The sequence below is a fragment of the Schistosoma haematobium genome, chromosome ZW (assembly GCF_000699445.3).
Source record: "Schistosoma haematobium chromosome ZW, whole genome shotgun sequence".
Taxonomy (NCBI): domain Eukaryota; kingdom Metazoa; phylum Platyhelminthes; class Trematoda; order Strigeidida; family Schistosomatidae; genus Schistosoma; species Schistosoma haematobium.
Genome location: NC_067195.1, coordinates 84,238,224 through 84,256,103, shown reverse-complemented (window position 1 = coordinate 84,256,103; position 17,880 = coordinate 84,238,224). Strand labels below are relative to the sequence as shown.

General features: G+C 31.3%; 1 protein-coding gene across 1 annotated transcript in view; it reads left to right on the top strand.

Moving 5' to 3' along the window:
* The window catches only part of SLC6A6_1 (Sodium- and chloride-dependent taurine transporter), a gene marked incomplete at its 3' end in the record, with an annotated part of 46,098 nt that overhangs the window by 13,308 nt on the left and 14,910 nt on the right, over positions 1-17,880 (top strand). Inside the window, exons 6-8 of the mRNA XM_012937356.2 lie at positions 7,773-7,876; positions 10,212-10,449; positions 14,653-14,790. Coding sequence (XP_012792810.1) covers positions 7,773-7,876; positions 10,212-10,449; positions 14,653-14,790 — 480 coding nt within the window. The remainder of the gene's footprint in view (positions 1-7,772; positions 7,877-10,211; positions 10,450-14,652; positions 14,791-17,880) is intronic.

Here is a 17,880-nt window from a genome sequence, read left to right as displayed (position 1 = left end):
TTACGTGGGTGATTGGTTAACGAAGCATAGCCACTACACCAATAATTATTGATTAATTAATTAAATTCGGCTTCTATAGCATTACAATTATAGAACAGATGATCTAAATTTGATCATATAATTATTTATTTATTTCTATTTAGATGATATAAATAGCTTACAATGTGAATAATTAAGAAACTATATAGAATAAACTACTTAAGATAATTTAGATTATTATGTAATTAAATAGAATAAATTAACTGTTTATAATATCAATCTATTAATTATTAACTTAAGTTTAATTAGTTATTATAATTCGTGATTTATATAAAGGAATAAATTATTGTTTTCAGTTTTTCTCTTTTTGTTGTTGTTTGTTTGTTTGTTTCTTCTTTTAAATATTTACCTTGAAAAAAACTTACTTACTTACGCCTGTTACTCCTCCGTGAAGGAGCATAGGCCAATCACCAGCATTCTCCATCCAACCCTGTCCTGGTCAATCACTTCCAGCTCCTTCCAGTTGTTATTCATCTTTTTCATATCTCCTTCTATTTTCCGACCTAGTCTGTTCTTTGGCCTTCCTCTTTTCCGCCTTCCTTCAGGATTCCATGTTAGGGCTTGTCTCGTGTTTTCCTAATTTCTTCTCCAACTGGAAGTTGGTGTATGCTCTCCTACAAAAGACTGTTGCTGATGGTATCCGGTCAATGGATGTTGAGTATCTTGCGTAGACAACCATTTATAAATACTTGTACCTTTTTGATGGTGGTTGTTGTAGTTCTCCAAGTTTCAGCTCCATACAGTAGAACTGCGTTGACATTCGTATTGAAGATTCTGACTTTGGTGTTGGTTGACAGTCAGTTGTTTTGAGTTCCATATGTTCTTCAATTATAGGAATGCGGCCCTGGCTTTTCCAATCCTCCCCTTTATGTCTGCATCTGAACCTCCTTGTTCATCGAAGATGCTTCCCAGGTATGTGAAGGATTCTACATCTTCCAGAGTTTCGCCATCAAGAGTCATTGGATTGGTGTTCTCCATGTTGTATTTGAGAACCTTGGTTTTCCCTTTGTGTGTGTTGAGGCCTACTGATGTAGAGACTGCTGTTACACTGGCTGTCTCTATCTGCATTTGTTCGTGTGTATGCAATAGGAGGGCTAGGTTATCTGAGAAGTCCAAATCGTCTAATTGGTTTTGAGCTGTCCATTGTATTTCATGTTTGTCCTCAGATGTCGAGGTCTTCATAATCCAGTCGACCACCAGAAGAAAGAGGAACAAAGGAGGAACAAAGCCGAGTTCCTTGAAAAAAAGATGAATGATAAATCATTGAAATCCTATTCAACCTTTTTTGTTTTAAAATATAAGACAAAGGTTGTATTTCTAAAGCAATTTCTGAATTATTATTACTGCAATTTTTTATTACAATTTATTGATTTTTCAAGGTATTCACTATTATTACAGTGATTTCTATCGACATGTGTTATGAAATGTACTTTTATGTAAATCAAACAGAGAGGGGAAATTTTCGAAAACTTTAATCAATAAATTGACAAATATTATATCTATACTACTGATATCTATTATAAGTTTGGTAAAAAACAAGAACTAAGAATAATGTATTTTCTTTTTAAACATGAAAGAACTAAATGATTAGTGTACGTTTAAACAAAGTGATAATAAAAAAGAATGCAGGTTAAAAAAATAATAAGTTTTGACAAGCCAGTAAAAAATTATAGTTAAAATAGATTATTAAATGATGTAGAATCTGATTAAAATTGTTTAGGTATATTTTATTCTAACTTACGATTTGAAATATTATCTGAACTGAGACTAAATTTTGGATGTAAAAATGATAAATGCAGTTCAAAGAATAGTGAGCTTCAGTTAAGTCAGTTATTAAGTCAGCTACAACGTAGCTGTCATACCTTATTAGCACATCAAGATCAACACCGGATTCATAGAAGCAGTTACTTCACTGGTAGTAATATATAAAAAAGAGATTGTGTATAAGGATATGATACAGGAAGAAAGAATTAGTTGATAGAAAGAAAGATATAAAATAATTTTATTCTCATAGTTTAAGAGAAGACAAAGAGTATATACAGCTGCGTTATTGTGATCGATTCTGAGCTATGTAACCCAAAGTCTCCAACCATTGGTTATGATAGTCACGGTGACCTTAATCAAGTAGTCTGCATCTACTAACATAACTTAGACTAGAAGTGAGTGACTTCAAGTACTGATGCCATGTTTTGTTAAGTTCAAACCACTTAACTCAGTCAAACCAAAGCACCATTCTCTGAAAGTACATACAGAACACAATATTTAATCAAACTTGATGTGAATTATTTCATAGTTTTCATAAGAAATTAATAATGTTCTGATAATATCCAAAGTCAATGAGTATTGAATAGAAGAAAGTTAGTGTTAAAATGAAATTCACAACAATATTTATTTCATATCCACTAGATACGTTTTTGTATAGACACGTTATTTAGAATAGTAAAATGAAATACACTTGATAAGTAGTTAAATCTACCTTAAATTCTTTTATATATTTTAATGAAATTCCAATGAACTATTATATATTGGTTAAATATTGTTAAGTATGTCACATATTGATTTTCATTGTTTGTGAGTGAATTTCGACACATTTGATATATTTCATTTGTATCTATAGTGATACTAAACAAAATGTATGTAGACTATATTCGAAGAAAAAAGGAATATGCATCATATATATAATATTAGATATAAGATTTTGACTTTGTAAAGCGTTTTGTTTAATTTTGAAAAAGACGTTTTTCTTTAAAAACAAATTATTTGACCAACAATCATAATAAAACATAGTTATATCATATATGATGGTTGAATGATATTGGGAAATAAATTTAATTAGTGTATTAAATATTAATCTTAGACTGTCACTGGAGATATTATTTATAGTCACTAAAAAAGAGTTTAAATGGTTTGAATAATTTTTCCTGGTTAGCGTTTTTCTTTAGAGAGTTAGTTTTCTAAGGGATGGGTTCACTAACCCCATGCCCAACCCTCCTCCTTTAACCGGGCTTGAGACCGGCAGTGGCTCCAGGGGGGCTCCAGGCGGAGTAAGGGCAACATATCTACAATTGAAGAACATTTGGAACTCAAAACAACTGTTAAACAACATCAAAGTCGGAATTCGCAATACAGATGTCACGACAGTTCTACTGTTTGGGGAAGAAACTTAGAGAACTACGAACGCCATCAAGCCATACAAGTGTTTACTAACAGTTGTCTACGCATAATACTTCGAATCTGTTGACCAGACACTATCAACAACAATCTGCTGAGGGAGAGAATAAGCCAGATCTCAGCAGAGGAAGAAATCAAGAAGAGGCACTGGAAGTGAATAAGATACACAACAAGTAAAACACCCAACTGTGTTACAAGACAAACCCTCAATTGGAGTCCTCAAGGTCAAAGGAGGAGAGGAAGATCAAAGAACACATAACGCCGAGAAACGGAGACAGACATGAGATGAATGAACAAAAATTGGATAGAACTGGAAAGAAAGGCTCAGGACAGAGCGGGTTGGAGAATGCTGGTCGTCGGCCTGTGCTCTATTGGGGGTAACAGGCGTAAGTAAGTAAATGAATAAACTAAAAGGAATTTTAAATATTACACTAATCTCTGTAATTGAATATTTTAGGATAAATATATGTCATACTAAAATGGGAATAAAACTTATTAAAACTATAAGTGGAGAGTAGAATGATCCTTTTTTTCTCTTGAAAGGAAATTTTTATAGTATACCGAAACTAGACTAAACCAATATACATTCAAGGGACCCGTTAGCTGTAGTTTGACGAAAAATTTCTCTTCATGTCTAAACTTCATTGGTGATTTCATTCAATTTTCACTATTCTCCAATCTGTAGCTAGTTTTCATATATGTGTATTTTCAGATTCCTTTATATATGCCGAATAAAAATGAATAATATTACAGAAAAAAGCCTTTATGATAATGATTTGTTAATAATCTGTAGTAAATCAATCTATCTGTGATTTTTATTTACTACTATGATCAAATTATCTAACATGTTGAAATAGAAACGTTTGATACTATGCAGTCTACCCAGGGATTAAAATTTTAGTTTTTCAACTTAACTTCCATTAAATAACATTAATTTTTATTCGATCTATTGTTTATTGTGTTCCTAACACATAACAGTTGTTCAATATTCATGTAAGTTTCAATTCGCTCATATATACTGTCTTAGTTTAATGATTCCAGATAGTTCAGTTTTCCTTTAGTATGAACACATCAATAAACATGTCTGAAAGTAGTACAAGCCTTATTTACTGATCTATTCATTGATTGAAAATAATGATATTTAATGTTTAGAGTCCAATTAAATGAGCATTCTATTCAATATGAAATCAAATGAAGTATTACTTGTTTTATTTTAATCGAACTTGTATTGTGGTATGAACACATTCTAGGGAAAAACACCAAACTAAGACGAAACAACTGTTTCATAATAACTCATTTTTAATTAATTCTGTGATTAATGTAGATTCTTTACAAAAACTGTTTGTCTACTTTGTTGTTTAGCTTATTCTTTGCCCCATGTTTATTGATCTTGTCAAAAACAAATTCTACAAAAGGTCAAATGAAAATTTATTTGGAGAACAGAATGATCTTTCTACATACTTACTTACTTACTTTCGCCTGTTACTCCCAATGGAGCATAGGCCGCTGACCAGCATTCTCTAACCCACTCTGTCTTGGGCCTTCTTTTCTAGTTCCATCCAATTCTTGTTCATTTTCCTCATGTCTATCTCCATTTCTCGGCGTAATGTGTTCTTTGGTCTTCCTCTTTTCCTTTAGCCTTGAGGATTCCATGTGAGGGCTTGTCTTGTGACGCATATGGGTGCTTTCCTCAGTGTGTGTCCTATCCACCTCCAGTGCTTCTTCCTGATTTCTTCCTCCGCTGGGATCTGGTTTGTTCTCTCCCACAGTACGTTGTTGCTAATAGTGTCCGGCCAATGGATCTGAAGTATTTTGCGTAGACAGCTGTTAATAAACACCTGTATTTTCTGGATGATGGATTTCGTAGTTCTCCAGGTTTCTGCCCCATACAGTAGAACTGTCTTGACATTTGTATTGAAAATCCTGACCTTGGTGTTGGTTGACAGTTGCTTTGAGTTCCAGTTGTTCCTCAGTTGTAAATATGCTGCTCTTGCTTTGCCGATCCGCGCTTTCACATCTGCATCAGATCCACCGTGTTCATCAATGATGCTGCCCAAATACGTAAAGGTTTTTACATCTTCCAAATCTTCTCCGTCAATTGTGATTGGATTGGTGCATTCTGTGTTGTATCGGAGAATCCTGCTTTTCCCTTTGTGTATATTGAGACCTACTGGATCTTTCTAGATAAACAATCCTTAATTTAAAAAAAAACAAACAAACAACACTGTTCTTCAAATCACAAGTCTTCTTACCCATTTTATTAATTGTCTTGAATTGTGAAATCATATTGTTTACTTTCCTTCAGAAGATTTTTGAAAACATTTTTGAATTATTGTTCTTTATTGATTATTTATTATTTAAAAATTTGATTATTTACAAAACTTTCTGTTTACATGAACAAAATTATAAATAAGGAATAAGCGTATGTACCACCATGAAAAAATAATTATGATTTACTAGTCTTAGACCATGAATATCTGTCAGTCTGGATCTATGAGTATTCATTATTTGAATTATCTCAGTTAAATGACAAGTACTTCATATGAATTTATAAATATTTGCAGCAAAAGGTTCATAGTCAATAGATAAATAATTAATAATCTTCAGTTTAGGGGGTGTGGAGATTGTTAAGTTTTTTATTAGGATCATGAACCGATTGATGTTAGGCCACCATTGAAAACCTGGAAGCACTGGACAGCCGTTTTGTCTTATTATGGGACTCCTCAGTAGTGCACATCCACATTAAGACCATTGGATGCCGGCTCAGTGGTCCAGTAGGTTAAGCGTTCGCGCACGAGAGCGAAGGCCATGGGTTCGAATCCCGCGAGCGGGATCGTGGACGCACTGCTGAGGAGTCCCATAATAAGACGAAACGGCCGTCCAAGGCTTCTTGGTTTTCAATGGTAGCCTAACATCAATCGGTTCATGATCTTAATCAAAAATTAATAATCTACTAGACTTCCTTTTATTAAGTTGTTCCTTAATTTTCGTTCGTTATACACTTGATCTCCTTAAAGCGTTTGTCAAAGTTATAATTGTTTTTCTGAAATGCATTTTTCGTATTAAAAGTTAAGAAATCTATACTAAATATAATTATTCATTCGAGAGATATTTCCGTGAATTCATTTCATTTCTGACTACATATTTCATACAGTGAAAATCTTTTGAACCCAAATAGTTATACTGTAGATTTCTGTAGACTACCTTGATTATATTTTTAGACGACTATGTAGTGAATGAGTCTCAGTTGGAGGAAACTAATTGATTGTTGAATACAATATTACACAGTTTCTTAGCAAAATATGAAAATCACAAATTAAATACGTCATTTGCATATCTACTTTGCATTGTTATTTCGATTGCTCACCGATTTATTTTATGTTCTCTTTAATCCAATCTTTTGCTGCCAATCATCCCACTTCCGATTGCGGCTGCATGCTACTTATATCTGTCAGTATAGGCAGCATACACCACAACTACGAGATTGTTGATACTATGAAATGTAACGTTTATATGAAGAAAAAACTGAAGTTTGACCCATATGTGCTACTGTTCAGTAAATAGAGGTTAAAACTCATGGAAAATACATGAAATTACGTCATGTGAGAAGGTAATGAAAAAATTCAGTTTGAAAAGCATAATTCCTACCATTATAAATAAGTGGGTTTCAACGAACAAATGTATCAACTCAGAAGAGGTTACACACGATGAATAGTTCACCCTCTTTCTCATATGGGATACAACTCATAACCCTCTTAGTTATCTGATGGGTTTATATGCTTATGAGTGAAATACACAACTCACATGAACGTTTTGTGATAAATCACTTTCTAAGCATTGACAAGAATTGCTCTACATTAAAAATTCTTTGGCAGAAAGATGTATTTCCTTCTTGTTATTCAAAAGTAATAAAGAATTATAATATAACAGTTTTACTTTGTTAATATTACATTTTCTATGAAGAGTAAAACTAAAAATGTTAATATTAATTTAAAGAAAATATTACCAGATATTGTACAACAGTTGTTTATATTTTAAATTATTCTGTTGATTATCTCCAACCCCATTATATTTTAACACGCGATGTCGAGTTACTTAGACTAGTGGCCCATTGCTAGCTGAATCATAGAATTTGGTCAGTACTAGAGGATTAGGTTAACAATAAAACGATCTGTGCTTAGTAATCAATAAGTGTAAATATCTTGGTCATGCAGAAGGTCAGTTGTTTTCTGAATTGCTACATGGCAACATCTCAGACTGCATACTAAGATGAGGGATTAGTTCCGTCAAGTTTACAGGTACACCTTGTTGGTGAAAACTAAATCATATGAAAACTAGGCAAAAAAACAGTGCTTCCCGTTTGAAAGCTCCTTTCACCTATTCTTAAATTATCATTTGTTTACATGATTTTCATCTAGCTGATATCAGTATACTTAGTATCTGGTAAGTAGTATGTATGATTTATTATGGTGACTTCTGAATACAAATCAAGAAAATTTTATTTCCTAGAAAGCGTAATAAATAATCTTTGTAAAAATAATTTTATTTTCATTCTTTTATAGGTTTGGTCAGATGCTGGAACTCAAATCTTTTTCAGTTATGCTATTGGTTTAGGAGCTTTGTCTGCATTGGGAAGTTATAATCGTTATCATCATAATTCAGTTAGGTAGGTGTGTTCAATAGAAATATACATTACTGTTATTCTTTTGCATTTTGTGGAAGTTTTCTGGTATTATCTGAGTTCTTTGTAACTAGTATTTTTGGTTGGTAGATATTTTCATATTATATGGATTAAGATAAAAAGATTAACAGAAGGAAACTACTGCGAGGTTAACTCGGAAATTCAGATCATCATTAGTAAATTGTATTTTTTCATAGTAGTTTTCGTTATGAATCGACATACGCTGGGGTAATCGGGAAAACTAAGAAAGTACTAGATAGCTATTATGTCCTTGTATGGAACACGTCATCAGTTTTACTTTTAGTAATATGTATCTTTGACAAAAAGCGGTTGATAAATTTAATGAATTCCACTGAGACCCCATAGTACTATCTTGGATCAGGTTATTTTGAAAAGAAATGTTATTATTAGAATTTCATTGATGAAATAAAGTGTCCAGAGAATTCAAATTAGTCTTAATTTCATTTCATTACTTAACTTTTTATTTATCACAACACTTTGAAACTTAATAGTCAGTTCTGCATTTAGTACATGAAACCGAGTAGTCATAAGAAAACAAGACACAAAATGTAAATTTAATTGTACTTGCTTTAAATCTATCAAATGAAAATTGGAGTTTTTAAAAGATAGTGTATAATTCAATATAACCACTTAAATAAGGAAAGATTATTTGAATTGATAACACGCAATGTACATTGTTACTGTTTATTCAATTTAACTCTTATTGAAGGTATTATAAGGTTTCAATATGGAACTGACTAGTGTTTAATTTTTTATCATATTTCCCTTTATAAACAACGAATAATCATTAGCTGCCCACAAGTATACTATAAAGATTATGATACGAACTGTATTCATCAAGATTAAGAACGAAACTGTTTATACAAAGATAAATCTTCAATCTTAAAAAAGAAATCAGAGGATGGTTGATAATTAAAAAATGAAAGTAGGTTACTGAGCACTGAGAATTAAATAGACTAAATAAAGATAAGCGAATCTAAAACAAAACCGAAGGAAAAGATAAAATAATAAGATAAATCGTGAAAAAGTTGAAGATTACAGTTGTTTTTTAAATTAGTGAATAAAAATGTAAGCTCAAAATTGCTACTGTATCACATGACATTTCGAATGGTTTCATTAGTCTTTGTAGAGTATCTTAAAAGATCTTCTTAATGAGTTGGATTTTTTCAATTTAATATATCTAATAGAATAAATACAAACTGAGTTGTTCTTTCTACTAAACTGTCACACTAGATCTTAAACATTCATTCTTATACGTAAGGATTATTAGTGAATGATGATAAAATTTTACATCATTAAAACGTGTGAATTGAATGTAGATTAATGAATGGATGCAATTATATAATGAAGCCAAGTGTTTGATGTTTGTGTGACAAGATCATTAACTTAAATCTCAAATAAACCAATATATAAGCCCAGATCACCAGCTAGAAAAACAGATTCTTAATTTGATAAAATAACGTGGTTATATATACACAATATTAACATAAATATATTGTAATTTGGTGTTATAAACGATTAGACAGTATTAATTTTGTGGATTACTCACTTTATAGTGAATTCGAATGCAACTATATTACTTACTTACTTACTTACTTACGCCTGTTACTCCTCCGTGAAGGAGCATTGGTCGCTCACCAGCACACGCCATCCAACCCTGTCCTGGTCAATCACTCCCAGCTCCTTCCAGTCGTTATCCATCCTTTTCATATATGCTTCTATTTCCCGACGTAATGTGTTCTTTGGCCTTCCTCTTTTCCCCTTCCCTTCAGGATTCTAAGTTAGGGATAGCATCGTGATGAAGTTTGATGATTTGCGTAATGTATATCCTGTCCATTTTCATCATCTTTTCCAAATTTCCTATTGAGCTGGAAGCTGGTTTTTTCTCTCCCACAGTAAGCGGCTACTGATGGTATCCGGCCAATGGATGTTGAGCATCTTGCGTAGACAACTAATTATAAATACTTGTACCATTTTGATGATGGTTTTAGTAGTTCTCCAAGTTTCAGCTCCATACAGGAGAACTGCCCTGACGTTCGTTTAATATTTATGCTCTTTGCATCATGTAAATAGTTGCTTACATCAGGTAATTATACATCAAACCAATTTGTAATCAATTAGTGAAAGATGTATGAAATACATTTTGATTTAGAATGATGAACCATTCTGTAATATTCAAATAAGAGTAATTTTCCTTTTTATGAAATGAATGTACCCCTTTTTTTAAAAAAAAAACAACTTAATAAATTCATTTTACTGTAACCATTTCATCTCATTTATTTTTTTTGTTAACATTTAGAGATTGTCTTTTATTTGCTGGTGCAAATACATTTACAAGTTTATTGGCTGGTTTTGTTATATTTGCAACACTTGGCAATATGTCTTATATATCCAATATCCCAATACATTTAATTGCAGAATCAGGACCAGGTTTAGCATTTATTATTTATCCAAAAGCATTAGGAACATTGCCTGGTAGTCCTATTTGGTCATTTTGTTTTTTTATTATGATTATACTATTGGGAATTGATAGTATGGTTAGTGAATTTGTTTATTATTATCATTATTTTTAAAATTAAATAAAATGACTATTAATTAAATTGTTTACATTATTTGTCATTATTATCAGATTATACAAATGTATATGGTAAAATGCATACAATTATAACTGACGGAATAATTAAGCATTGAATACTTGTGTTTTTTCTAAAGAATTTTCAAATATTGTTATGAAAATAATTAGTAAATAAATGTTTATCCTGTCAAATGTTTTGATGAACGAATGGGTTTAAAAAACATAATCTACAATTTGAAGAAACATGAGAGTAGTTCTTTTTTTATTAGGTACCACCACTTACACATACTTATTTACTTACGCCTGTTACTCCTCGTCAAGGAGCATAGGTTGCCCACAAGCACACACCATCCAACCTTGTTCTGGTCAATTCTTTCCAGCTCTTTCCAGTTGTTATTTATCCTTTTCATATCTGCTTCTATTTCCTGACGTGATATATTCTTTGGCGTTCCACTTTTCGGCTTCCCTTCAGGATTTCAGGTTAGGGCTTGCTTCGTGAACTTACACATACTTGAAACAATTATATCTAAAATATAATGGTACCTATCATTATTTGTAAAAGACATGTAAATAAATATATATAACAATTAGTCCCTTTAATAAATTTCGATAATGCAATGAGAAGACAAAGTTTATCAGAATTATGTGATACATTTGCGCAATATATTTCGAACAATCTGATCACACATATACTTGTTAAGACATTTTATGTCTTATATATATATATATTTATTGAGGGAACCTACTTAATACTGCTTGTTCAAATCATATTCAATGGGGTCATTTTCTATTGATTTCTCATTCTACAGTTTAGTTTGTGGCTAGTTCTTCGTAAAGAACTTCACAGATTTTATATGATTTGAAGTTATGATAATCAATTATGGTTTTATAAACTACAGATGTAACATTATTTTTAGTACTACTATAATGTTTACATTTTTTTTCGTGCAACCAGATCTTTTGATGGTGATCTAGCATACATGGACTCATGAATTCAACTATTCAAATTTAAAGAGAGCAGGAACGTTTTCTCATCAGCTGTATTCAAACTAAATTGCAATTATTAACATAAATATGGTTATTAACAAATGTTTAACATACTTTAGTTCGTGAAGTTTAGATAGATGTTTAAAACGTAACCGAGATCATAATAATCCGAAGAATAGGGACACAAAGCGTACGAATAAATATAGTTAAGATCTCTCTGTGTGTGTAGCAATGCACATTAAAATAGGTATTATGGTTGCCAATATTCATAATCAAAATAAAAGAGGTTTTTATTCTTTCGTCTTCTAATCTTCATCTCTTACACAATCTGATTGATGTACACATATTTGTATATTTTATCGTGTTGAGTGATTACCTAATCACTTATTAATTTCATCACCTTTACATAACATTTGAATTATTACTTCTCAACATTTTAATACACATCGATCTTAACTATATGTATCCAGACACTTTGTATCCCCATTCTTCGGATCATTATGATTTCGGCTACGTTTTATCCATCTATCTTAACTTCACGAACTAAAGTATGTTAAATATTTGTTGATAACCATATTTATATTATAACTTTAGGTTGTATGCAGCTGATGAGAAACTGTGAAATAAAATAATGAATCGAATTGATGAGTTTGCAAACTTTGTTGTTCTTGCTCTGTTTGAAAACATAAGTATTGGAAACATTGAAAGATAAAATTATATCATTCCAATACGAAGACATAAATTATTAGTGGATAACGCGTATAGTGTTTGGAGCATCAAGTACCGGTTTCAAGTCCCAATGTGAACATCAAGACTGGGATGCAGGTACACTCAGCTGTGTACAAGTCCTAACCAGGACTGTTAGCCATAAATTTACCTATACTCTTGATTAATATTATTCCGGAAAATACATTATAGAAGATATTGTTGAACACATAGAATTAAGCGATTAAACTAAAGTAATTCATGAAAATGATCGTAAACTAATTAGGTAAAACGATCCAGAATGACTATAATTTTAAAACTTTGTCATTGTGAAGACAAAACTCATTTGAAAAGTTAAGCTCTTTCCTATAGGCTTCTCAGATAACTGAGGAAATTGATTCGATTAATATCAAGCTTTCATCAACATAATTAAATTTCAACAGTTGAGATCATAAGTCAATTGAAGCTAGACCACAATGGAGAACGTAGAAGCACTGGATGGTCGTTTCATCTTATTGTGGGATTCCTCAGTAGGTCGCATCCACGACTACGCATCGCGGGATTCGAACCCACGACCTATCGGTCTCACGCGCGATCCCTTAACCACTAGAACACAGAGTCGGCATCCAACGGTGTTAGTGTCCAATTGATAGGTCCTGGGTCCGACTCCCGCGGGGTCGTGGTTGCTCACTGTTGAGGAGTCTCACGATAGGACGAGATGGCTGTGTAGTGCTTCCAGGTTTTCCATTGTGGTTTAGCTTCAATTGACTCATGATCCCAACTATTGAAATTACTACAATTTCCACAAAATACCTTCTGATAATAATTAAATTTATATATACATTAATCATAAAAACCTTAGTCATGCTCACTTATTATCTTTACGACTGTTGTTGATTAAGAGTTTGTTAGCTATGTTAAGGTTTTATCTAAAGAGATGTTTATTTTGATTTTTCTTATTAACATAATTAAATAGTTGAAGGGATGTTAGGTTTCATTGCTAATGAATAAACTTTTGAATACAAACCTAAAAAATAAATTGACTGAAAATGTACTTTAGATTAGATTTATGTCAAAATCTATACTGGTAAAATCTTAATAAGATGTATGCAACCTAAGAGACAAATATCTGTCAAGTTAGGAATTTATGAAAACATGTTAACTTTGATAAAATGACGTCAACATTTAAATAAAATTAAATACAACTGATTAAAGAATGTCTGCCTTTTTAATAAAATGTATTTCAGTAAGTTACAAGCAATCATCAGAATGCTCTGGATATACTACTAATCTCCTTTTTTTAAACCTACAAAGCCATAACATCTAATCGACTACACATAAGATAATTCCGTATAACTGAAGTTCAATGCATTAAAGAAGACTTTAAATCTTTATGTAATACTAAATGTGAAATTACATTAAGAAGGATGTGTATTTCATTGAATTAATCTGTTTAAACATGAATGCATTTCTTGTATGGTTATTACTAAAACATTGTTTATTAGCCCAAATTCACTATCTGATTATTTCTTAAAATTTATTTATTGTTCAGATGATTTCAGTTCGTGTCAAAAGTAGTCTTCAAAATAAAATAATATTTGTAAATCACTTAAATTTACTGTATTCAAAACATAATAAAAAAAAAATCCGTTCTGCAAAAATGTCTTCTATAAAATCTACCCTATTATATTGACTAATATTTTTATCACCATCATTAGAAACTGTGCTAAATTTAAGCTAGCAACATAAGGGTTTTAAAACTTGATGAAAGTTTTATTCATGTAAACAAAACAAAAAAAAAAAAAGGAACTAATAACAACTTGTAAGAAAATAAAAACAATAAGAAACGTATCATAAACCGGAAATGATTAAGTTGTTTATGAATTTCAATTATATAATTGGAATGTTTACTCGATAAGAAATGTTAATACTACTCATAGAGTAGAAACTATAATTATAAAGATTTCAAAGTTTTGTTTGTAGTCATAAAGAAATTAAACAAAAATCAATTTTTCTACATTCATAGGGATTAATTAAAATTAAACGGATATTAAAAATATAATATCCCCGATCTATATTATTATTATTAGTTTGTATCTTTGTTAAAGTATCTTTGCTTTAAAATTAGCTTCAACGGAATAACATGATTAGATAAAAAAAAAAAAAGACAAAAGTTCAAGTACTGTATTGTTAATAGATGTATGTTTTTTTCACTAATTTCTATTAATTTTAATGCTTAAGGTCATGAAGAAAGTTCACTTTCGTATTCATGATAAATCACTGTTCCAAGATTAAGATTTACATTATAGCTTTTACATACGTGTTCATATGTACAGGATTAATTTTGGCATTTTATAAAATAATCCTTCCTTAATGATTCATTTTTTTTTTAAATGCTGAGGTTTGTTTTTATGACTCTTGTAATAAATCAATAAATTGTTTTCTTTATGTATTTCTATGTTAAATATTTTAGTTTGGTGGAGTTGAAGGTTTTGTTGCTGCAATCTCCGATTACTTACCTCAAGTGATATTAAATCCATGGTATCGAGTTAGTTTTGTTGCAGCCACATGTATTATATCTTATGGTATTGGATTATTTATGGTGACTAATGTAAGTAATTTTTCAGCTATACGTGTTTAATCATTATGTACACGTAGTGATCCGTTATACTTTGAAATGTTTAGAAATTCATGTTTCAACTTTGTCGTATAGTTCAAAGCATTTAGTATATATATATACACCAGAAATCCGTGTTTGTTAGTGTAAAATAGTGAAAATCAGTTTTAAGATTCATAGCATACAACAGCCTGTTATTTATTTCTGACAGATATTTTTCTCTAAATGAATATGACTATTCACTATGATATGTATTTTATGATACTGTTACACAAAACCATATGTGAGATTGTAAATATTTATGTTGAATAAAACATATTGAGAAGAAAACATTTATATTATACATATTATTTATAAGTAAACAAGATATAGACGAAGTTTGAATAAGATTTAGACCATTACTTTATTATTTGAAGTTACAAAACTAGTAAACATCAGTAAGCTTTGATGAGTTGATTGTAACTTCATCGATTATATAATATATAGTATGAATGTTTCCGTACATAAATTGACATTGTATTCTATTGAACTTTGTTGAAAACCATCGTAAAAATACGATGTACTAGGCAATTAAAAGATTTAACTGACGGTTTTTCTATATATCGAAATTGAGTTAATTGTGACGTGAATAATAACTAATTATCAATTTATACTTAATAGTAGAAGAAATTTAGCTAAGGATGAGATAGATATAGAAACGAAACAATAAGTCATTTGCATTGGTTGTTTGGATCTTCCCATTCGTTTTTAGAACTGTAATTGATCAGTCTGTTTTAGGAATATACACATCCTAAATTTCAACCTATTTCATTAGCTAGTGGTTATTTGGACTCAGTAGCTCAGTGGATAGTGCGATAGCATGTGAAGCAAACGGTACCGGGTTCAATTTTCGGGGTAAACATCAACCTCGGTATGTAGGTGCATCCAACGGACGAATCAAAAATGGCGCAAAACGCGCGTCCTGTATTCCATTCGTATCGTTTATTCATCTCTGCTGATAAAATGGTAATAGTTTGAAAAAATCCACTACATATATAAATAAAAGCAGTCCAGTACTATTAAATTGCAGTTAGTAAATTAGATGACTAGTGTTGTGAGTCGGCAATTAAATTATTCTTCCATAAGTGTAAAGATTATTCTAAGCGAAAACTGAGTTTCTCTATTCTCATTATGTTTTTACTCTGTTAGTGTCTTTTGGCAGTTGAGAATCCATTGAGAATATGAGATGTGTTATAAATCCTCCGAAGAAACATTACTCAGATCAATAATATAGTTTGGCATAATACTTCATCTGTCGAAATACATATATACCTTGCATATTTTATCTTAGTACGTTGTTTCAGTACATGTTTCTGTATGGTTAGGATTAGAAACTATGATATTTACGCATATAAGTAATTTATTTTGATTGATAGATAAACCTTATTTGTTTACTATTCTGTTGGATGTGATTCATCTCAACAATATCAAGCATTAATTAATTGAATTAAGCCAGAACAACCATTGATGCAGAATAATATGAATTCTTTATATTTCGTGGTTTCTAATGAACTGCTTACAACTACATAAGTACTGAAAGTTACCATTGAGGTAATATATAATGTGAAACAATTGACATAAATGAACGAAAAGAATTAGAATGACAATGGCTATCAATTTACATTTACGCTCCAAGGCACATACATACGTTGGAAGAACAGATTAAAGAGTGCATGTTCTCATTTCCGAGCAAGTTCCCAAATTCTTGATAGGGATAGACAAAATGGCTCTAAAGATTGCAATAGCTCGGCATTCACTTGATACCGGACATATCATTGACACTCCAAAAGCCTTTAAAATTGTCAGCAAACAAAAGAACGCAGCGTCTTTTCGATTTGCCGAAGCAATAGCAATAAAAACATTTAGACCTGACCTATGTATGCAGAAAGAGACAGTAACTTATTTTTGTCATCATCATTATTTTTTGTGTGTTTATTTTGTCATATGGTCTTATATAACAAACACCAAAACCACCCCTTTACTACTATGTTTTCATTCACTTAATTCTGTCAACTAATGTAAACTCTTCAAATCCTATTTCGCTTATTCCGTAACCCATTATGTCAATCTTTAGTTCCAGTTCATAAACTCAAAATTATCACACAATCCATTTTGTATTTCTACGGAACTCATTTGATTGATACATCAACCGCCTCTTATGTTTCTAACTCCAACTCTATATGTCCTCTAAACTGTTCTGTTGTGACGCAGTTACTCATTAAAGACAGTGGTGGACGGTGGCGCAATGTCGCGGATTGGCCAAAATTAGACATCATTACCGTCGAATGCCAGCTCAAAGGTCTAGGGATCAAGCGTTCGTGCGCAAGACCGAAGGTCCTGTGTTCGACCTCAGAGTGTGGGATCGTGGATACGCACTGCAGAGGAGTCCCATACTGGGACGAGACGGCCGTCTGATGCTTCCAGGTTCTCAACGGTGGTCTGATATTGTGCTAGTCATGATATCAATCTAAACTCAATAATCTCCACAACCCTATACTGATATATATATATCTTTAGTGAGAGAGAGTTGTTACTGATAACCTTTTCGTTCATTTATGTCAATTGTTTCACATTATATATTACCTCAATGGTAACTTTCAGTACTTATGTGGTTGTAAGCAGTTGATTAGAAACCACGAAATATAAAGAATTCATATTATTCTGCATCAATGTCTGTTCTGGCTTTATTCACATTCATAAAGGGTACAAACTGTATGAAATTAATTAATCGATTCAACGATGGTTTACATTGACCATTATATTTTCCGATTCTTTTTCTAACGAAAACAATCCATAACTTTCATCTCAATGATTTTAAGCCATTAAGGTTGATTAAAACCCTTTGAAATAAAACAAATTTATTACAATGGAAATTTTGTTAGCTTCTGTTCTGGTTAAAATAGCGAATAATTTGTAGTAGTATGACTTAAAAAATTCATTAAAGAATGGCTGGTAAAACGTTTATTTACCTTTTATAAGCTTTTAATTAGAAAGTCACGATTAGTGATGTTCATTGTGATACGAAATGAGAAATTCGTCAACGGA